Raw genomic sequence first — 23,898 nt, forward strand, 5'->3', positions numbered from 1 at the left:
TGACTAACTCCTTCTTTTGGATTTGTCATAAAGTTGCTTGCTGATATTCATGACAAAGCTGAAAAGGAAGATAACTGTTTCAGCAAACTTAAAGGTGCGAAAACACTCTTTCGTTAACTTTTTTATTCAAGTTATATCTCCCAAAAGCAGCTTCTTTCTACGATACATCAAGGCAATAAGCACATCTAAATGGCCCGGCAAATCTAGCTGTATTTGCTAGCAGGTACTTTGTCTGAGCCGATTTTCAACTCAGATTGGTCACCGATACGTTTTCGAAACATAAAAATATTAAGCCTATAAAGAGCGCAATCGATTCAGTATATTAGTAGGCTCAACGAAAATTATGTTTAACGAACTTTTTCCGAGCTTTCTATGCCAAATAGAACGTATTTCGTGTGCATTTAAATGGTTAAGAAATTACGTAATCCTTTCTCGCTTTAAATTCGTCGCTTAGTTTTCTCGCTGCTCTTTTATTTACTCAGTAACATCCTCCGGCCCGGGAGAAAATGTTGGGAGGATTGGTAAAAGCTTAACGAGTGGGCGGACGAGCGATCCGGATGACGTGCGTAAGACGGCGGAGCGGGCGACGCTGTCGGAGCCGTACCGAAGTTCCTCAATCCGAGCGGTTGGATAGTAACCCCTAGGGTTGCTTTCTTCAACGATCCAAACTAAGTCACCGACATTGAGGTGCTGCTCGGCAGGCGTCTGCCACTTAGATCTATGGTTCAACGCAGGTACATACTCCTTGAGCCAACGTGCCCAAATTGCATTGGCGTATGACTGTGCACGGGCGTATCGCTTACGATGATTGAACTCGTCGACGCCAACGATAGACGGAATTCTGGTTGCTTGGTTACCGAGTAGAAAAAGATTAGGTGTTATTGCGCCTAGGTCAGACGGGTCGGCGCTTACGGGCGTTAAGGGACGTGAGTTTAGTGCGTATTCGACTAGACAAAAAGTAGTGTTCAACACCTCATCTGTGAGGCGACGCGTACCGAGGATAGTGTACAGTACTCTTTTAAAACTACGAACTAACCTCTCCCAGATGCCACCTTGGTGTGGCGCACTGGGCGGATTGAACCTCCACTTAATGCCCTTATGTGCAAGATCGGCAGCGATGTTAAGCGTATTCCATTTTTCCACACATTCACGGAGCTCTTTCTCCGCTCCAATGAAGTTCGTACCATTATCCGACCAAATCATAGCAGGAGTACCCCGACGGGAGACGAACCGCTCCACTCCCATTACACAAGAACTAGTGTCCATGGACGGGACAACTTCAACATGGACAGCACGAGTAGTGAGACAAGTGAAGAGAAATCCCCACCTCTTCTCGGTAATCCGACGAACTGTGACGTAGAATGGGCCGAAGTAATCAACCCCGGTGTTGGTAAAGGGAGGAGACTGGTATGCGAGTCTCTCCTTTGGGAGGTCTGCCATGATAGGTTGAATGGTTGCTGCACGGAACTTTCTACACAAGACGCAGTTTGATTTGATGGAACGCAGTGTGGAACGTAGTTTAAGGATGGCATAACGTTCCTGTACCTTTGACCGTAAGTAATCGATGCCCTGGTGATGGTTTTTCAAATGAGTATGCCGCAGAAACAGTTTAACAAAAGTATGACGCGCATCCAGCACGATAGGATGCTTAGTGTCAAAGTCAATTTCCACTAGCCGTCGGAGTCGACCAGAAGAACGGATGAGACCATGAGGCCCAATAAACGGAGTAAACTGAGCAATGCGGCTGCTCTTCTTAACGGATTTGTTGTCAAGAAGATCCTTTCTTTCAGTATTAAAGAACTCTCCTTGAACCAAGTACTGGAGATGACGCTCGGCTTCGTCAAGCTCAACAGGGTCGGCTATGCTGCCGTCTACGGTACGGTAACTTTCATGAGATGGTAAAAGACGGAGCACATATGCGTTGACACGAAGTAGTTTTTGATAAGAACTGAACTTATCAAACGGGATTAGATTCATACTCTGTTCCTTAGGGTGCTTGGTTACGGATGCGGCTAAAGATGAGATGGAGTCATCATCTTGTTCCTTGGTTACAACGCCGAGTTTGATGTTATCGACGACGTCAGTATTTGGCACAAAAGGGAATTGCTTAGTTCTCAAGAAGTCAGGATCCCTCACCCAGCTACTTGATTGCAAATTTTCAGCGGACATGCCACGCGTCCCAGCATCGGCCGGATTATCACAAGTGGCGACGTGGTTCCATTGGTCAACGCTGGTGTTCTCCAGGATTTCACTAACACGATTTGCAATGAAGATGGGGTGTTTGTTTGTTGAGTTTATCCACTGCAAGACGATGGTACTATCTGTCCACATAAAGACTTTATCCACAGTAACCGTTAATGCTCGACAGATTTCCCTTTTTAAACAGGCAGCGAGGAGAGCGGCTTGTAATTCCAACTTAGGAACTGTCATTACCTTCATAGGTGCAACACGGGCCTTGCCCAAGACAAACGCCAGCTCTGTTATAATCTCCCCGGAGAGGCAAGTTACTTGAGCTCTAAGAAATCCTACTGCACTGATTACGTCTTGCGAGCTATCACCAAACATGTGGAGTTCAAGATGTTGGAATGGTCCTGAAAAGTAACTTCTCGGTATAGTGATCTCAGCCAACCGCGGCAGTTCAACACACCAGGCAAGGAATCTGTCAACTGTGTCTTTAGGTAACTCGTCATCCCAACTTTGTCCATTGACACGCCAAATGTCTTTCAAGACTAACCGAGCACCAACAGTAAACGGTGCGACAAGACCAATTGGGTCGTAGACCTTTGACACAAGACTTAAGACCAAGCGCTGTGTTAAACTTTTCGTGATGGTGCTGTTAGTACCCCTGCTCACAACCAGAGTATCGTTGATGTGATCCCACTTAAGCCCAAGCACGTGCATTGATTCCTCCTTGGATGAAACCTTAGGTTCAGTGGATTGAGCAGACCCATCAATTCGGTCAGCCAGATCTGGTACATTGCTTACAAATTTAGTAAGCTTGAACCCACCTAGATGGAGAAGATGTACCAATTCCTTCGACCTAATGAGGGCCCTCTCGGGGGATTCCACAGAGTCCAAGTAATCGTCCATGTAGAAGTTCTCAAGGACGGCTTTCGCAGCTTCTGGGTACTCCTTAGCATTATCGCGTGCCGTGCGCTGAAGTGCGTAGTTGGCGCAGGTGGGCGAATCTTTTGCCCCAAAGATGTGGCGCGTATACTGGTGTACCACAACATTTGATGTGGGGTCCTCCCGCCACAAAAAGCGCAATGATGGTTGATCACATGGTAACACTCCAACTTGGAGGAACATTCCCTCGATGTCGGCGGATACGGCAAATTGATGTTGTCTGAACCGTAGGAGTACATAGATTAGGTTTTGCAGTAAGTCAGGTCCGGTGAGTAATGACTTATTAAGAGATGCACCATGGAATTTAGCTGCTCCGTTTAGTACCCTACGGACCTTGCCCGGCTTGTTCGGGTTAACAACCGGATGGTGTGGTAGGTACCACTCTCGTTCCGAGCGACTTTCCACCTTACGAGCATCTTTGACCCTTACTACGTAGCCTTTGTCTAAGTCCTCTTTGATGGTACTCGAGTACTTTTCCCTTAATGTCTGATCTTTCGTGAGCCGCTTTTCCAAAGACTTTAATTGAACAAGCGCTGAGAAATAATTGTTGGGCAGTTCGATGTTATCTTCAGCCCATAGCATTCCTACATCGTACCTTTTTCCATTATGTACGGTGGTGTTTTCAAGAATTTCATACGCACGTGCATCCGAGGCGGATCGTGGGTCTACTTGCTTAAGTGCGCCGTACGACTCCATGTCGTACCAAGATTTTACTTGACTAGCGAGTTCAAAATCCTGCTCCATATTAGCTTTGAAACAAGTCGAGACTAAACCTGAAGACGACGGTAGAGGGCCGCTTAGAACCCAACCTATGGGCAAGCGAACAGCGAAGGGCGAGGACTTCTCGTCGGCAGCGAAGTACTCTAACGGGCGGATGGCATGATACACATCCTGTCCAAGTATCATCTCGATGTTTCCATAGCAATATGTAACTGGGTCTAGAACTGCTAGGTGCGGGTATGTTTCCTGAAGTGCTTTAATGTTAATGACATCGGCGCCTACATTCAAATCTCCCTTTACGTAAGGGCTGACTTTAAATGGTTCAAATGTTTGGTGGTCGCGTGGTATTACAATTAGTTCAACTAATTTAGTGTCTACAACCTCCTCAGTATTTATACCCTTGACTGTTAGTTTCAATGCTGTACCGTGCAAACCAAGTCTAATTGCAAGATCATTGGACACCCAAGAGTTACTGCAAGCGGTATCACAAAAAACTAAACCCGTGGTATCTTTACCGGAGGAGCTCTTCAACTGTAATTCAGTCACCTGAAGGAGGCCTTTCACATTGCTCACAGATGACAAAGTAGTGGTCTTACTCGATGATTGGACACTAGAAAGTTTACTTTGATTTGCGCCGGCATTAGAATTACTATTGTTATTCTTTGAAGGGGTTTTTGATGAATAAACCCTCTCAGCTCCATGGAGAAGTGTATTATGGGAGCTGTTACATCCGTCCTTCCTGCATTTCCTGGGATTTGGGCATTGCCTAAACATATGCTTTTCTCTCAAACATGAGAAACACAGTTTTGCTTCCGCCACTACCTTTGCTCGCTGAGTGGGAGACTTTTCTTTAAATACCCTACACTCCCAGATGCGATGATTGCCTTTACACACGATGCAGCGAGGGGTTGCAGGCGTTGCCGATGTTGAGGCTGGTCTCTGAGTGCCCTTAGTTTGTGTATTAGCAGCAAAAGTTCTTGAGGCAACTTTGGTCTTTACTACTGAGTTGGTGTTATCCTCAGTTCTTGCCTTCGATGAAGTTTGTTTCATTAAATCGTGTGCCTCGGCCTTCTCCTTCAACCAATCGTTGAAGTCAAGGAGTGTTGGCTTAACCCAATGTTTCTTCACTGTGAAGAGTGACCAAGACTCTTTTAGATTGGGCGGCAATTTTTGCACAGCCGTGTTGAGAAGTGAGGCGCTCTTAAGGTCTGAGTCGTATGAGAATGATTTAAAGACCCCTACAAGATTTGAAATTGTTTTAGAATAGTTTATGATGTTATCACTATTGTTCATCTTAAGTGGAGGAAAAGAGCTGAGTTTGTCTAAGTGTGCACTGACTACTGCCTGTGGTTGGCCAAATTTACGTTCGAGTGTCCTAAGTGCATCCTTATACATTACACCACAGTATGCGAACTCAGCGATGGCGGTTTTAGTTTTTCCAGTTACAAGAGTTTTTAAGTATGTTAACTTGACATCATCAGTCAAGGACTGTGCGTCTATGGCGCTTTTAAATTGTCCGAACCATTCGTGCCACTGCAGGGGATCACCGTTGTACTGTGACAACTTCCACTCGGGCAGTGGATCGTTCTTCTTACAAGTAATTGCCTCCGCCAACTGCTTTATCAAATCCGCAGAGTCCAAAGAAGGAGCCGAAGGCGTGGGATGCGGCGGGCCACCCCAACACAACGGGTTCGGAACGGTAGCTCCATACGTTGGCGGAATGATCGGAGTGACAAAGGTGGGGGCGGTACCTGTGGAAGAACTAAATGGATTCGCTTGCATGAAGTCTGATGTTACGTAATTTTGAGCGCCTGCTGCTGCTTGTACATGAGGGGAGCGGTGCGATGCAGATATATGAGGGTTGATTAACGGAGCCGGTTGTACGGTGTATAAATTTGCAGATGTACGTACAAGTGGTACTGCATTAGGTGGGACTGCTGCCGGAAAACGCCAGATATTTGGATCTGGAGGAACAGGAGGTGCGTGGGTTATGGGCACAAAGTTTTGGGGCTGAAAACTCTTTTGTGGAAGTGGTGGATGATTTAATTGAGGTACGAAATTGTTTGCGGAGGAAATGAATGGTGCAGGAGAATGGGGTAACAGATTGACATTATTCGCCACGGGGTTAGTGGCTTGTAGTGGGAGTGCTTGTGGCGGGGAAGGAGGAAAGCGGAATGCTGGTGGGATTAACGGAAAATGCGGTGGTGCGGGGTTTAGAACGGGGGATGGAGGGGCTGGTACATTTATGTGTGCTTGTTGCGGATTAAGTGCTAGCGGAGCATTAACAAGTGTGTTTAAAGGTAGTGAACGCGAAGGGCTGACTAAATTCAACTGTCCCGGCATGCTCGACCTGCGAGGGAATTGATGATCTAACTGTAAACCATCGAAGTGCATTGTTGCTTGAGACAGTTGTCGGGCTGTGTTTGGGGCGTTTACTTGAGTTGGCATACCAAAGTTTATTGGTGGTGATGGAGGCGTATATTGAGGCTGTCGCTGCTCTTGCATGATGTTGTTTGCAACATGTGCATCATTGGTTACATTGGTTCTACTACTTGGTTCATGGACAGGGAGGTTGATGTTGGCCTCAACTTGACCATGTGTATTGAGATTGAAGTGTCAGTTTGGAAGTGGAGCTGAAGAAGGTCGGACAATTGCTTGGTTGGATTGAGCGATGGAACCAGAAAAGTGCAAACTCGGATCGTTTGCAACATCTGCCATGTTCCCGGCTGGTGACGAATTAACCCAATCTTGAACAAGTTTCTTGCTCTTGACTGAACTTCTTTCCGTAAAGAGCCCACTCATTTTGCCTGTACCAGACCCGTCCGCTGATGATTTTTGTCATCAACTAAATTTCCTCAAGGGCTGCAGCAGATACTTCCTTGCGATGATCTTCCTCAAGCTGTTCAATTTCTAATTCCCGCAATTTCGTTTGTTTTTCAATTTCAAGACGTTGTCTAGCAATGCGGAGTTTTGCCTCATGTTGTTTCTCAAATTCCTCCCTTTTGAGTCTAGATAGTTCTAAGTCTCGTTGACGCTGACTTGATCTTTTTGAGGAAGTCATATGTGAACCTGATCTTGATTGGTGAGAGGTATACAGCTCTGCTGTCTCTTTGTCATGGACCGAATTGATATACCCTCGAGCAGCAGCAATGAACTCATCAGTTTTCTTTGTTACAGTCTCTAACCATTTTTCAAGGTTCTTACAAGCAGCATCTGGATTTTCAGTCTTTTGTGCCAGATCAAAGAGCTCTTCATTTTTATCAACTGCTCTAATAAAAGCGTCTTTGCACTTCAAAAGCAGACGTTCGATCTTAACTTTCCTGTCTTGCTTATCAACAGCATTGTTAGTTTCAGCATAGATGTTATTAAGTTCAGCCTCTAATTTTGCCCTCGCACTATAAAGTTTGTTGAATTTGTCCTGTAAAGTTGTCATGATCTTAAGAAAAACAGGAACCACAAGTTTAATTTGGTACTAATATTGAGTACACACACATGCAACAGCACAACACAAATGGGTTATACCGAACCTTAGTGTAACGGTTTGGCTAGCAAACCGCCAAAGAGCAAAGATGTTCGTCGAGTACAATAGTACCCGGCGAAAGAAAGAAAGAACGGTGCGCAGGAAGCGCGAAAAGGGGCAGAACGGGAGACGGGACGGACGGGAAGAGACGCCGAACGAGTAACGCACGACGCAACGGGAAACCGGACGGACAAACGGGAGCGTCGGGCGAAAAGAGCGCGACGAAGCGGGAAAATGGCACGGGCGGGGCGGAAACGTCGGGCGGATGGCGCGCGACGAAACGCGAAAACGGCACGGGCGGGGCAGAAACGTCGGGCGGATGGCGCGCGACAAAACGGGAAAACGGTACGGGCGGGGCGGAAACGTCGGGCGGATGGCGCGCGACGAAACGGGAAAACGGCACGGGTGGGGCGGAAACGTCGGGCGGATGGCGCGCGACGAAGCGGGAAAACGGCACGGGCGGGGCGGAAACCACAAGCGAGGAGGCGGGAAGATCGATGCTAGCAGACCACAACAACAAACTCAACCAAACAAGCTAGCCGTAACTCCAGAATAAACTTAAGTCACACCCTAGAAAGAAGGAGAGGAGCTAGGTAAACTAGCACAAAACATTATGGGGCTTTATCAGCGGCATCAAAACATGAAACAATTTACGGCAACGATGTAGTATACCATAGGTCGAAAAGGTCAGGAAATTTACTAGCCGTAACTCCAGAACAAATTTAAGTCACACCCTAGCAAACCACCCTACCCAGACAACAAAAGTGCATACTACAAAAATTAATAAAACTACAACAAATTGCTAGCAAACCAGTGTGGTGAAAGTCACGAAACAAACCAGCCGCAACTCCAGAATGAACTTAAGTCACACCCTAGCAAGGAATGAGACTACACAACAAACCAGCATACTAGCAGAGAAATTTTACTACAGCAGAAACTCAACATACTACATCATACAACAAATAAACGGGGAATAGAAAGAAACAAGAAGACACGGAAACAAAGAGGACGGAAACGGAAAATGAAACCAGATAACCTGCGGAAAACGGACGGTAGTGAATAACTCAAAATGGGGAGAGCGAAACGTTTAGTAAAGCGCTATTGGAAGGAATCAACCACAAACTAACCCGCGCAACAACGCAAGACTAAGAGACATTTAGGTTATTAAAGGCTTGAGTAGGTTCCGCCTCCTCGTACGCATGGCGGTTGCGGAGCGTTTTTCGACGGCGCTTGGAAAGTTTTTTCGGTCGGGACCGTGTTATCAAGGACCGGAGGTTGTTCTTATGAGTTAAGACTATGGTCAGTGTTTTCAGCTCAAGCGCAGGCCTTTGGTGTAATGCTCTGTACTCTTTGAGTAAACTAAGATCTTTCTGTTTTCGTCTAGACACAATGTCCTTCACTAAGTGTATGGTAACTAGAGTACTACGCTTGAGCTGATCAGAAATATCAGGAGTTCCCTCTCTGGGGCAATACACTATAGCTTCTATGCGCTCCTGATAGTTTTCAAGCACTGCAATAAGCTGTGAAGGTGTTAAAGGCTTATTGTTGTTGCTTCGATGACGTGAAAGCGAATTGTTCACTACATCATGCCATATAACTAGGCGGTTCTTATCATGAAAGAAATGACTCAACTGGAACTGCGCTGTTTTTCGGACTTTCAAAGCGTTAGGGTTGAAACTTAAACCCGGTAATGCGTAAACGTTACGTTTGTAACGATTTTGTGTTACTTGAGGCGCAGTTTTTATGGCGTGATGAAGTGAACTAGCAGCTAATATGAAAACCATATAATGTTTTTACAGCATAAATTATCTGAGCTTTGCTCAAACTCCGAGCCTTGATGTTAAATACACGATTTTCACGAGTTACCAAGAATAAGCGCTTAGTTGAGAAAAAAAACTTGAAAAACTTGACCAAATTGTCTTTTTTTTTCTTTTAAATCGACAACTTTATGCAATTGTTACATCCACATTTAATAATTTTCCTTTAGAATGATAGGGTCGAAGGAATTTTTTTTTCAAATTTGGTCAAATTTTTCCAAGATTTTTAAGTTTTTGCTACGCTTTTATGTCAAGAACTATAAAAAACACCGCAATTTGATTATTTCTGGATTTTGACAAAAAATTTGTCAAAATTATTGTTTTTCAAAAAAAAAAATGTGTATGGGATGGGTTATCGGTGACCGGTGAACTCAAAAAAAAACTTGTTAAATGGGATAGGAAATGGGAAATGGGGCCTAGATTTGCCGGTCCCGAATATAAATATAGAGCATCAAGATTTCAAGTACCAAAGTTTTAGTTTGGATAGTTCTTACAGTTTTTTTTCTGCCAGTCAATACTCTCTCGGAAGTTTTCCTCCATTGCCACTAGGACTACAGCAGTGTTGGTTCTTTACTGGCCACTCATTCTCCGTGTCGACTGATACCCCATTCGGTAACTGGTGATTCGGAGCACAAGTTGCAGTAGCAATTACAGTCATTCTCATCAATCTGGTTCACAAGATTTTGACCTCGAAAAATTGTAAATTCGTCAAGGAATACAGCGGAAGTCGAAATAAAAAGGATAGTTTGATGGATGATTCAAGTGAAAGCGCAGTAGATCCAAAGCACGATAAGCAAGATCAGTGATATCAGTAAATGATGTTTGTCGTTCAGTATTCCGCCACAAGTGAATACTTCAGGAAGAACTCTCCCTACGGACCATGTACTGAATTCATTCTGTCTGCATAAAATTAGCCTCGAAACAAACTACCACACAACATTAAGAACCACAAATCCTTCCTTTTTTATTTATACGCGGCTTGAATTCTCTACTTTCTGAATTGTAAAGCTTCAAATATCTCCTGCTCGGCTCAGGTTAATAAATTCGTAGTTTAAATCTAGTTAATAAGTTTATCACGGAAATAGATAACAGGAATTGGAACTGAAATTGGGTCGCGGTTCCAGAATAAAGGTGCGAAAACACTCTTTCGTTAACTTTTTTATTCAAGTTATGTCTCCCAAAAGCAGCTTCTTTCTACGATACATCAAGGCAATAAGCACATCTAAATGGCCCGGCAAATCTAGCTGTATTTGCTAGCAGGTATTTTGTCAGAGCCGATTTTCGGCTCAGATTGGTCACCGATACGTTTTCGAAACATAAAAATATTAAGCCTATAAAGAGCGCAATCGATTCAGTATATTAGTAGGCTCAACGAAAATTATGTTTAACTAACTTTTTCCGAGCTTTCTATGCCAAATAGAACGTATTTCGTGTGCATTTAAATGGTTAAGAAATTACGTAATCCTTTCTCGCTTTAAATTCGTCGCTTAGTTTTCTCGCTGCTCTTTTATTTACTCAGTAAAAAAACTTGAGACTTGAAACAAGTCCTGGACCTGATAAAATTTGATTATCAAAAATTTAAGTGGAAAAAGAGTAAAAAAGAGGATATTTCAATATTTTTATATCAAAATGAACCTTTATATAGAACATGTGAACCATTCTTCTTAGTTTTAAACGTTTATTCATATTCGGTTGTCAATTTTGTTCACTTTGGAAAACACTTTGATCTGATAAACTTACACTATTTTTGAATATTCAATAAGCGAAATAGTCGGTATTTTCAAGTGACATACCTTCTTCATTGGTAAGAATGTCAGTTGTATCACTCTAAATGCATTTTAATCTACATACTACTGGTAGTCTGGGATATCATTTTGGTTATGTTTAAACAACTCAATGATCCGATGAAATCACACAATTTTGAAACTTTAATAAGCGAAAAAGTCGACATTTTCAAGTGACAGACCCACGTCCTTTGGAGGAACGTTCTGCTTGGATCACAATCTACATACTACTGATAGTCTGGGATACTATTTTGGTTCACTTTAAAAAAGTTCTTGACTCGTTAAAATAAAAAATTCTTGACTCGAAAAAATTAATATTTCCCAATGAAATACGAATTTTTTCCTGGATCTTTAGGCGGACTGTTCGTTCTTTTTTCATTACAACTCAGTTACTTATGGTAGTCTGGGATATCAAATTTGTTCATTTTGAACAACTCCAAGACCCGATAAAATTTCACTATTTTTTGAAATAAAAAAGCGAAAGTCGATATTTACAAGTGACATACATTCTTTTTTTAGGAACGTCAGGCGGACCATTCTAATTCCATTAGAGTCTAGATACTGCTGGTAATCTGAAATGTCAATTTGGTTCACTTTAAACAACTCCTTACCTCGATGAAGATTCGCTAGTTTTGAAAATATAATAAACAAAAAAGGAGATTTTTCCGACTGAAATACGAAAAAACGATTTGAGTGAATGAACGAAGAGACCTAAAGTAAATCAGCGGGACTGGTTTTTTATGAAATCTTGAAAACAATTTATACTCTTAAACATCCCAATAAGTAATAAATTGTCCGCTAAAAATGTTTTGTCTTTTTGCTGACAAACACCGGATCCTGAATGTTCAGTCCGGTCAAGTAGTTGTGCGGGAATCAGCAAAAGCCGAAATTGAAATCCTAATTTTTGTTATTGATTGGACAGTGAGTTTGGGCAAAATTATCGATCTAATTGTCAAATACTAAGAATTAAGAGAGAGCTCAATTTCGTCAAGCTGTTATTATTATGTCACAACATCAAAATCTCTTCCGTTATTATTTTGTTGTGTTGCTTTTGTTTTTAATTTATTCAATTGGAACCGTCTATGGCATACAAGATTGAAAATAGAAAAGAACCAAAGACTTCACGGTGTTCAGAAAACAAATTCTCCTGTGTACACTATGATTTAGCTTTAGCTAGTCTCAACAAAGCAGCTACAGTGGACCAAAAGCGCAGTGAGGCGTCAAAAATTAAGATAAAAAAGTTTCTTTTTTTTTTCTTATTGATATTTAAGTTAGAAATTCAATATGTATTGTAACCCCCAGAAGTACTTATCGTCTACCAGTCTTGCTACTATCAACCTTGCTACCTCCTTTAAATATCAAAAATCTGACCAATCATGGAATGTATGCTTTCCAAAAATTGCCGAAAACACAGGGAAACTTATCTGCTTGGTTTTAAGTTATTGTTCGAGTTTTATCGTTTTTTGCAACTTAATGAGTTCATTGTCAAAGACTAAAAAATAAAATTACAGCTCAGTTGTCAATTGCTATCACTGGTAATTTATTTTATTAAAAAAGGCAGTGTTTTTTGCTCGCATTTTAATATTTGTTCAACTACAATCATCTAATGTGGCGTGATAGCCGAGAGGTAAGGTGTGTGGTTCACACACCAATGATTGAGAGTTCAAACCCCTGCCTCCGTGAAGCTGTCTGAGTGAGGATGAGCTCTTACTTAACCATAGCTTCAGGTTGGCCATAGCCTGACCATTGTTGGCTGCAATGATGGTACCACGTGAAAGTTTCAGACGCAAAAAAAAAGTGGCTAAAGTCACCAAAAAAGAGCAATGCTGCTCATATAAAGATCAGTCTGAAATGTAGGGAAAAATAAGAAAAAGGGCAGCTGAAAACAGGCTACTGTAGGCCTAGTGCTGTTCCGCTGCGATTACGCAGAAACCACAATTATTATTATTATTAATGCATACGAGAAAGAAAACTGAAAGGAAAGCAACGCCTTGACGGTGTTCATTTATCAAATTCCCGTGTCTGAACAAATTATTTAATTTCAATTAGCGACAAAACAGTAGGAATATCTGTTCGGAAGCACAAGGACACGTGGAAGTTTTTTGAATAACAAAATAAAACCAATTTCTTCTCTTTTCTTAATAAGATTTGATTTAAAACATCAATGTTCAACTGTCGATACAATCCGGCAGTATTTTACCTAATTTACCTATTTCAGCTCTCGAAACATCCTCTGATCAGACTATCGTGCGTTCAAAGTCGTCTGTGTCCAGACTTTTGTTTGTTCATTTGTGTTTCCAGACCGTGTAATTTTGAACGCACCACACCCCCCTTGTGCTTTCATTCCGGTCTGGACATATCGACTTTCAGTCTGGCACCTCAACCTGGGATGTTTTGTGTTATTGCAGTTTTTGAAATAGTTTTTCTTTCAGTTTGCGAATTCAAAGAGAGGAACCTATATACACTGGAATGTGTATTGAAATAGTGTTGAAAATGTTCAGCATGGGCGTGGACCCTGTCATCCGCCAGAAGTATTACAAGCTGGTTCGATCACCGGCCACGCCTTCCCTCAATTTCGGGATACAATTCACGCTTACCTACACTGATTCCTCAAAACAGGTAAGAAAAACTTCCCAGAATATTGCAAGCGCAAATTCCAGTAGCCCGGACTAAGGTCATTGACCCAAATTCGCCATGATCAGAAGGGCTTGGGTCACGCACAGGTAGTTTTAGACCCAACCGTGGGTTCTGAAGTTTGCAATTAGAATTAGACCCAACCGTGGGTTCTGAAGTTTGCAATAACCAAGATTGAGAATGGGAGAGGAAATGGAGCGGGGATACGGGGCAATCAATCCAAGACTAAATCCTTAATGGTCTGTACGCGATACACTGGTTATATACATTGCTACATAAAGCGATTTAGGGGACCATTTGAGGGAAGGGGGCCATCGAAGATAATATACCGTTTTTAAAATCATTCAACGATATATGATTCCGAGTCGAGGTTCTAGATTTATGTTCAGACAACAGGTATTCTGGGGTGGGGAGTAAACATTGACTTTTTTATAAATGGTCTGGAAAAATTGTTGGTTTTCTGGAAATTGTCTGATAATAAGTTTTTCTGATAATACAGTTCTAACTATCGACCAGTTTTCCTAGCTTCACAAGTCAGGAAACATTGATAACATTTTTAAAAGAGTTATTTAGGCGCTGATAACTGAAATAAACGTATCACAAAATGTTGAACCCTTGGAGAACAGAAAACTTTCTGCAAAAAAAAATTGGAGAATGACGAACAAGTAACTTTGAATTGAGTTAAGCAAAAACCTGGACAATTGAAAACAGTCGCTTGGTTAGAAAGCAACTAATCGTTAGAAAAAGTCTGAGGTTATGTAAAAGGCGAAGTTCATCAATTTTAATAATTAGTTTTAGATTTACGACTCAAGGAGCAATATTTGTTTTGCATAGGCTTTCTTTCGCTGGTTCACGTTCTATAATAAAAAGTAGAGTGCTTCCCTTCTTTGTAAACGTTTAATTTTGTTTTTGAGCGTCGGGCATTATTATTTATAGTACAAAGATTTTTCTAATGTACACTATTTAGTATCGTGGTTAGTAATATCGAAGTTGAGGGAAAAATAATGGAATTTTCTGGAAATTTGTAACTTTAAAAGTAGACCTCCCCAAACCCGTCTAATCGTACATAACTCCCTTTATCCCTTTTACCCCCATACACTCATAGCTCCATGCCGCTGAAATCCTATCTACCCGCAATTACACCTAACTGCAACACCTTACTTCAACTTTCATCTTCATCATTTCCATCAAACACCTTTGTTATTCGACCAAGTGGCAATGTCATTTGTGATGTGTTTTCATCTTTCACGATAACTATGTCGACTAGTTCAATGCTTGGTTGTCTCTTCTAATTTTTCATTCTTTGCTGCAGTGTGGATATGTAGCCAGTAGACCATTTCCTCCAGAAATCCCTGATTAGGTTGTCCATTTTCTTTTCTGTCGGGTAAGTGTTGTTCTTTCTTTTACTGTAACGGTGGTTGGTTCTGGCAGTGCTGTAATTGGTCTTTCTATTTAAAAAAGTTATTGTGTGAGGGCTTCATTTGAAGCTGATATGATAATAGCTGGAGTTCAAGATAGTTTCTATCTGGGCCAAGAGTGTCGCAAAATCAACAAATAGCAGTTGCGTTTTTCCAATGCTGTGATACATATGACGCTTCAATTACTTGACTGCTGCTTCCCATGGGCCTTTAAAATTTGGTGTCCTAGGAGGAACTGTCAACCAAGTAATATTGTTTTCGCAGCTAATCAGAGATGTAAGATCATGCTGAAATTCCCTTGATGCTAGGACTTATCTAAATTCATGTTCTCCTTTGGTTCCAATGAATGTTGATAAAATATATTTTCTCCGGCGAACCCCGATGAAATGTGAATCGTTTCACTGCTGCAAGACAATTTTCAGTTGTTAAAGACATCACCGAGATGTTTTAGTTCTGAAGCAAATAAAAATTGCCACGTAAAGTTTTTCTACTAGCCACAAGGCGTCTTTGATGTAAAAAGGTCCACAAATTTTTAATCCGCGATAACCGAATGAAAAGGATGGCAGTATCCTTTTCCGCGCCAAGTCTCCCATGTTTGATTGAAGCAATTTGGCATCAAACCGGATACGTGGCTTCCACTTGTGTAGAACACCTATGACAACAAAATACCTCCAGGATTCCATATTGTTCGGCGAAGGGTATAGAGTATCAACTGATGACCCCTTCAAAGGTTTGTCTCGCGTGCTTCTTGAATTGACAACTCTGTAATTGGTTATTTATTCGGAATGAGAGTTGGACCTTTTCCGTCGATAGTGTAGGGTGAGTTTGCTCCTCCAAATAAATTTTTTTCAGACATAATCCAAATCAAATAATATTTTCTCGTCGTCAAAGAACGGCGAAAGGCTGTAGAGGTTGCTACTTCTTGGGAGCTTCAAGGTCGCAACCTTCTGGGACTGTTTCTCGTATATGATTTTTGTCTGGCGGGGTGTACTCGGTTCAATGTTGCCCTTTATCTCTCCCAACATACCTATAGCTAGGCAACCAGTCACACCTTTTCCGTTGGCTTTGGCTCAGCCGTCAAGTCGATCACCTAAAATTTCGGTACCCTGTTTTTCCTTTTTCCTCATTTGATGGTCTTGAGTTTTTTCTCGAATTTAGTTGACCTGTATCTTGGCTCCTGGCGGCGCTAACTGCGGCGCTAACAAAACAGTATACATCCAAGCTAATGATTTCCCAAAATTGCTATTAGAGTACTCTGTCACATCAGTTCTGCTGGCGACCCCACGACTACCCAAGCCAATACATCAATTGAGCTCAACATATCAACATCGCACCCGGCGATGATTGCAGAACCTGGGCCCGGGCCCTATCAATACAAATTTTGGGTTTTATTGAACTCACCGTTTCAACCGCGCCACTTAAATTCAAGGCAAGACTCGGAAGCCCGGTCCAACAAATGCCGTTAATCGGATCAGTTGATTTTACCGTTTTGTCCTCGCTCCCAGAATTGATCGGTTGGGACCACATTTTTGTCCTCGCCCACGAAGTTGAGTGCACAATTTGGTCACCCAGCCTTAACAGTTACATTACCACCTGATGAGTGGATTGATATTCCTGCGCTGGTATTGGAATCAAGTCCATGGTCCCCCAAGTTATATTTGACCGCAGAGTTCCCAATACTTTGTGAGCCCCCCGCACTGACAAAGCAACGGGGCGCTCTGTCCCTACCGGTACCTACAAATCTTCCTGAATCACTTGATTCATCTATGTCATGTCCATGAATACCTCCTTGCCGACTGTCTGTGTTTTTGATTTGAATAATATCTTGTCAATTTTGGTCTGATACGATATTAAAATCTGGAAGGAAAATTCTTAGTTCGAAGCTGTAAAAGAAGCTATTCGTTCTTAGCATATTTTTTCCCTTGTAACAAAATTGGACGTGGTTTGTTTGGCGCTGATATTACGTAGTTTGCCTTCTTTCTACTGGTTGAATTGAAGAAACAATTCTATGTTGTTTTATCTTGCTGGCTCTGCGTTGTTTTTACGTAGTACTTCGAATTCTTGTCTTGATACCCCGTACGAACTTCAAAATATAGATGAAACTCTTGTCAATCTATGTGTACAAAAATGTTGGTTTTTATTATACAAATTTTGACGAAACCACTATCAAGTTCGTAGACTGCTTATTGGCTTCAATCGTTGTCTACTTTGTGTCGGTAGATAGTAAACAAAGTTAGGGCCAATAGCTTTCCGGCTGTTTTAACTATGCAAGACAACCCCACCACAATTTATGCTCCGACAAATAAGCGCTGCCTTCCGTAGTGAAGCAGTCTACAGGATTTTCGTCCGTACAAACGTATTTCCAATCAGTGGGCGGAATAATCTCTTGGATTATAGCTACGGAGTTTGCCACAAAAATTTTCCACTTCCATGGGCAATCCTGTAGCGAAGCAATTGTAACTGTTGAATCTGACCAAGAAAACATTTTTGGCTTTGGATATCGTTCATCATTTATTGCAGCTGACACCGCCTCAACCAGCTTGGCTGCGAGGAGTGTTATGCAAGGTTCCAACCGTGGGACACAACGGAAATGATTGTGGCTACTGGTGTCCTATTTGAATACTGTCGCCAACCTTTTGTCTGAGGAAAACAACAGCAGCATCAACAGTTGTTGATGCATTGCAAAAAACGTGTAGTTGATAGTTGATTTTTACGTTGGCATTTAAACTTTCCGTTGCAAGTGGATATTTTCCAGGTCTTTATGTCTGAAAAAGGTTGATCTCAGCTAAGTTTATTCATCCACAATAACTAGAAATTTGATTTGTGTTGAGTGGTGCTTGGTTAAAGCCAGCCCAATTGATTTAAAAGCGTGAAAATCCAAAATATTCGGGGTTCGGATTTCATTTAACGCCCAGTATCTGGATATTGTATTCTTCACTTTTGATTATCATTTTATCTACAGTTTCTCCTAAACTTCCATCCAGTCTAGAATTTAATCCTAAATCACAGTAAGTGAAATTTTGTATGTAAAAACCTGCGGTGACAATAGTTTTGATGAATTTAACCTGCTGTTTTTTTGCAACTTGAAAGTCAGTGGAACTTGTGACTTAGTTTTCCAAATTAATATCAGTTGTCAAAGGCAAGCGAAGTTTATCATCGTCTTTTTTTCAGCAAGATCTTGGAGAGCTTGGATCGAATGATACGATGAAGAATCAATACAATAAGTTCTTCGTTCTTCTCCTGTTCTTCGAAAGAATACCCCAACTGCATTCTCATCTTTGAATTGATTGATTTTTCACAATAAAGCGACCACAGTTCACCGCTTTGTTGTTTCCCTGAAATGTTGATCATAAAAGTTTCTCCTCGTTGGTCCAAAGTTTTGCTGCTGGGACTTCCTCTATTTCCCAGAAACACTGCAAGTCTTCTGATTCTGATTGATTAAAGATTGTTTGCGGCATGTTTGAAGACGTTGTTTCGGTTTGTTCCGGTTTGTTTGAAGGCGTTGTTTCCAATTATAACCCGAACAAACATTGAAACCCTTAAAGTTAATCCAAAGTTTGATTCCTCTAACCTGTTGTTACCGATCATTAGATCTTCACGATGGGCAGCTCCAATCAATAAATCAATTCTTGATGGTTCGTTGAAGTCTGTGTCTGTCAATTGGAATTCTTTGAACGTTTTCCACAGGCTGGGTCTGTCCTTTTTGACATAACAGATACACTTAATTTCGTTGATGATGATCCGTTTTTTGATAAGATGAGACGATCAGCCTTGCCCTTGTTGCTTTAAAATTCTGACCCTCTGAGTCCAAAGACCTTGGTGTGGCTATGTTTTTTCTTCAATTTTAGGCGCTCTACAGCGGCTTCTGTTATTAAATTGTTCTGCGATGCAGAATGCAGTAAAACTCTGTGTCTGTTGTCATAGAACGATTTCAAACAGTTGAATGAAGATGCATTCGAATGATTATTTTTTTCTTTTCGTATCTGTTGGTTGTCATCTCTTCGAATTTGTGGTTAGTTACTGGCATTGAAACCAACACTTTTGCTGCAACCCATTTCATTGAAGACTTAAGAAATTGTGGCTTTCGGCTATCTAGAAGAACAATGTTGTCTTTAACTACGCTCTTTAACAAGTCATAGGATGATGTTCACTCCATGTAGTTTCCCGACAAAACTGGCAAGTTAAGCTTTGGCAATTTGATGTTTGTTGACAACCTTTACCTACATGAAAATTTTGTGGTCGAATAATTTAATCTTACCCCGTAGAAGAACATTCAAAGCGTTTTGTGAAGAGCTTAAGTACGTCAATGTTCCGATCCAGTTTGTCGTCAAATTCTTCGGACTCTACTATGTCATTATCAAGTGCTTCAGATACTGCCATGTTTTTCGGCATTTCCGTATTCACGTTGACTACGTAGCTTTACTTGCGCTTGAGAAGCGTTGAAAATTGATCCAATCGCTTGATGTCTGCTTCTGTTTTTGTTCTTGGTCCCTTTCTCATTGTTGTTTCTGCTTCATTGTTGGATCGTGTGGCGATGATTTGGTGTAATCCCGAGACTGCCTTTGCATCTCAATATTTGACATATTGACACAAGTTTTTGATCTGGAACTTTGATCATAGTTGTAATTGAACTTCGGTCACTGTTCTTGTATTCTTGTCTTTGACTTTTGGTTTTTCCTTATATTTTGATCTTTTTTTCTAGTTCTTTGCTGTAAACTGTAAAACAAGAATATATTACATTAAAGAAATAATCAAACTTGGGAATTCAACTATCCTCCTGCAATTTTTGCGGCAGTTTTATGCGCGTGAACTTATCCTAATTACTTTGGGGGAGTATAATTTACCCCTTTAGATTATGACTAATATTTGGAGGGGGTGAATGCTTTTGTTGCCAATGTTTTGACGATTTAATCGCTAAAAAAATTTTCGGCGGGGCAAATGTTGCGGTGCAATAATCAAGTAGATCTGGTATGAATGACTTTTTGCTCAAGAAATTTAAGCTCGAAAAGACCCAGTGATTTTGTTATATAGTTTGTAATTATGACAATTTGCTTTCAAGCGCTTGGTTATTTGCCGTTGCAATCATCATCTTCTTCGAATGTTACTCAAATTCAAAATTTAGTTCAGTTTGAAATTGTGGCATTTACTGATGAGCGCATTAAGATGCTCTAAGTTTTCGGTAATGCACTCAATTGGAATTCCATTTCAGAATCGAGAAAAAGGCAAACATGATTGACTGAAGATCGACGCAAAGCAACTGAGTCCAAAAGGAAACAAAGTAAAGCGCAGCCAGCATAAGCGCGGCGAAAAGAACTACTTTTTTAGCAGGTTTTTTGTCAGAGATAATTTTCAGCTCAGGTCAGTGACCGATACGTTTTTGAAACTTTAAAATTTTAATCATAAAAAGAGCGCAATTGATCTAATAGAATAATTGGCTTAAGAAAAATTATGCGGTTTGCACATATTCTGGGCTCTATGAAAGTAGAACAGATTTTTTTCGCATTTTTTTAAACGCGTATGCTTAAGAAAATACGTAATAGGTGTTCTCACTGGATACCTTAATATATCTTTATTTGAATAGCGCAGTGCTCATTTACTTGCTAACATCATCTGTCCCGAAAAAAGACGTTGAGTGGTTCGGTACATAATTAACGAGACGACGTGTGAGCTCTCCGGAAGACGTGTGAATGATGGTGGAATGGGCGATGCTGTCAAAGCCGTATCCAATTTCTTCAATCCCAGCTGTGGGATAGTAAACCCTCGGGTTAAAATCCTCAATTACCAAAAAACCATCGGCCTCAAGGTGCTGCTTGCCAGGCCTCTGCTACTTAGATCTACTGTTTCAGAGCAGGTGTATACTCACCCATATTGCATTGGCGTAACACTGCGCAATTGTACAATATAGGATGATTGAACTCTTCAAAGCTGATTATTGACGGATTTTTGGTGGCTTGGTTACAATTTAAAAATTGATTGGGTTGTATTGAGTCAAGCTCGGACGGGTCGGCACTTCTTTCTGCAGAAGATGCATTTTGACTCGATGGAACGCAATTCGGAACGTAATTTAAGGATGAAGTAACGTTTCTGTACCTTAGATGGTTTCAATGATGATGGTTGTTCAAATGAATCTGCCGCAGAAACCGTTGAACAGATAAATGACGGGCATCCAGAAAAATAGGGTGCTTATCTATCGAAGTCAATTTCAACCAGCCGTTAGAGTCGACCAAAATAACGGATAAGACCCTGAGGTCCAATAAACACTGTCACCTGAGCAATGCGACTGCTCTTCTTGGGGGACCTGTTGTCAAGAAAATAATTTCTTTCAGCTCTAAAGGACTCTTCTTGAATAAAGTCCTTCGGCAAAAGAAGGAGCATGGTTGCCCTGATACGGTATAGTTTCTGTTAAGAGCTGAATCTATCAAACAAGATTAACGGCATGCTTTTTTCCATAGCTGACTTCGTTTCGGATGCGGCTAAAGATATGATGAAGACATCATTTTGTTCCTCGGTTGAAGCGCTGAGCTTGTTGTTATCGATGGCATCAGTGTTTGTTACGAAAACGAATTGCTTGCTTCTCAGGAAGCTTATCACCCAGCAACTGAACTGCTAAATTTCCGCTAACTTATAACGCGTGACAACGTCTGCCGGAATTACACAGTGGATTAGCAAAGATTTCATTTTTTCTTCAAGTGTGCAGCGATGAGATTGTACTGCGATTCAATTTCGGAACGGTCATCTGCCTTGCCCAAGATGAAAGGCAACCCTGTTTTAATCTCTCCGGAAGTGCAAATGACCTGACACCGAAGAAGAGCTACAGCACGGATTACAGCTTGTAAGCTGTCACCAATAATATGGAGCGGAACATGTTGGAACTGTCCTGAAAAATATTCCATTGGTTTTGTGATCTTAGCGAACTGCGGTACTTCAACGCATCATGTGAAAAATTTGTCAATGGTACCTTCTAGTAATTTTTCATGCCAAGTTTTTCATTGGCAAGCCAGATGTCTTTCAAGGTTAAACAAGCACAGGCTGTACAGGATGCGAAAAGACCAATTGTCTCGTACACCTTTGACACAGGACATAAAACCTTCCGCTTTGTTAAATTGTTTGTGACATTGATGTGTGCGAAACGCAAGCTTATGCACTGGTTACTCTTCGGATGAAACGATGATTTCAGATTCAGTAGATCGAGCGGACACAACAATTCGGTCAACCAGAACCGGCAGTTTGCTTACAAACTTGATAAATTTGAACCCACTTATATAGAGAAGACATACCAATTCCTTCGAGTTAATGAGGGCCGTCTCGGGGACTGCACTGAATTGTGGTTATCGTCCATGTAGAAGTACTTACGGCCGGTTTTTGTGGCTTCCGGATTTTTTGTCATAATTACCAAACTTGCGCTGAAAGGCGTAGTTTGAGCAGATGAGCGCCTTTCCCCCAACAATTTCGGTATCTACTTGTGTACCAAGAGAATTGATAGGGTCCTCCCGACAAAAAATGGCGAAGAGAGCTGATCATATGAAAGTTCTCCAACCTAGAAAAATACTCCCTCGCATTTTGACGATACGGCATGAGAACAAAGTCTGAACCATTTCTGTACGTAGTTTAGGTTTTGTAGTAAAGCGAATCAGGTGAGTATCGACTTATTAAGAGATTCGCAGTGGGATTTAGCTGCCGCATTGAGTTTTTTTTTGAAACTAGCCCGGCTTGTTCGGGTTAACAATCGCGTGGTGCGGTAGATACCAATCACATAGATAGCAACTTTCCATCTTTTGGGCAATTTTGTTCCCCGCTACGTTTCCCTTCTCTAAGTCCTCATTGAGTGTAACTAAATAAATATCCCAAAATTGCTGGTCTTACGTGTACCGGTTCTCCAAAGATTTTAATTAAAACGTTGCTGTAAAGTAATTGTTGGATAATTTGACTATAATTTAAGGCATAGCGTTCCCGCATCGACTTTTTTTTATTTTTTGCACTTTGGTGTTAACAACAATTTCCTGCGCACGTGCCGTACCCAGACTTTACTTAAATAGTAATCTCAACTTCATGATCCTTATTAGCTGTGAAACAAGTAGAGTCTAAACCTGAAGACGATGTTAAAGAACCACTGGAAACCCAACCTATTGGCAACCGAACAGTGGATGTTGAGCACTTTTTGTTGGCTCCGAAGTACTCTAACGTGTGGATGACCTGATACACATTCCGATCAAGTATCATATCGATGTTTCTTTAGCAATATGTAACCGGGTCCAGAACTCCTAGGTAAGGGTGTGTTTCTTGAATTGCTCTAAAGTTGATTAATTCGGCGGCTACAATCAAATTTTCCTTCACGTAAGAACTTGAAGTGTCCAGTGCTCGGTTCGAGTGCTTGTTTCTCGCGTGGGGGTGCAGTCAGTTAAAACAACTTGTTGTCTATAAATTCCTCGTTTTTCATACCCCTGACTGTTAGTTTCATTGTTAATTTTAACTACCGTGCAAATCTTACTCAGTTACTGCAATCTTTTTGGAAAAACTAAGGCAATGGAATTTTTAACAGAAGAGCTCGCCACCTGTCACTTGAAGGACGCTTTTCACTTTACTCACAGATGACAATATAGTGGTTTTACCTGATGATTGCCCACTAGAAGTTCTACTTTGACTTGCGCCAACGTTAGGATTACTTTTTCTGTCGGTTCAAGAAGATTTTGACGGATTAAATCTCTCAGCTCCAACAAGAAGTGTGTTATGGGAGCTGTTACAACTGTCATTGCTGCATTTTTCGTGGATTTGGGCGTTGCTGAAAGATAGATTTTGTCCCCAAACACGAAAACAACGTGTTGCTTTAACCGCTACCTTTGCTAGCTGAGTGGGAGAAATTTTTTTTATTTACCCAACAT

The 23,898-nt window shown here is 41.3% G+C and overlaps 1 protein-coding gene across 1 annotated transcript in view; it reads left to right on the forward strand.

The window, feature by feature from the left end:
* Positions 1–23,898, forward strand: part of LOC142350549 (uncharacterized) — a 95,418-nt gene that overhangs the window by 45,246 nt on the left and 26,274 nt on the right. The window contains exon 9 of the mRNA XM_075402398.1: positions 13,400–13,586. Coding sequence (XP_075258513.1) covers positions 13,400–13,586 — 187 coding nt within the window. The remainder of the gene's footprint in view (positions 1–13,399; positions 13,587–23,898) is intronic.

This window comes from Convolutriloba macropyga, chromosome 12, assembly GCF_964194025.1.
Source record: "Convolutriloba macropyga chromosome 12, txConMacr16.3, whole genome shotgun sequence".
Classification (NCBI taxonomy): Eukaryota; Metazoa; Xenacoelomorpha; order Acoela; family Convolutidae; genus Convolutriloba; species Convolutriloba macropyga.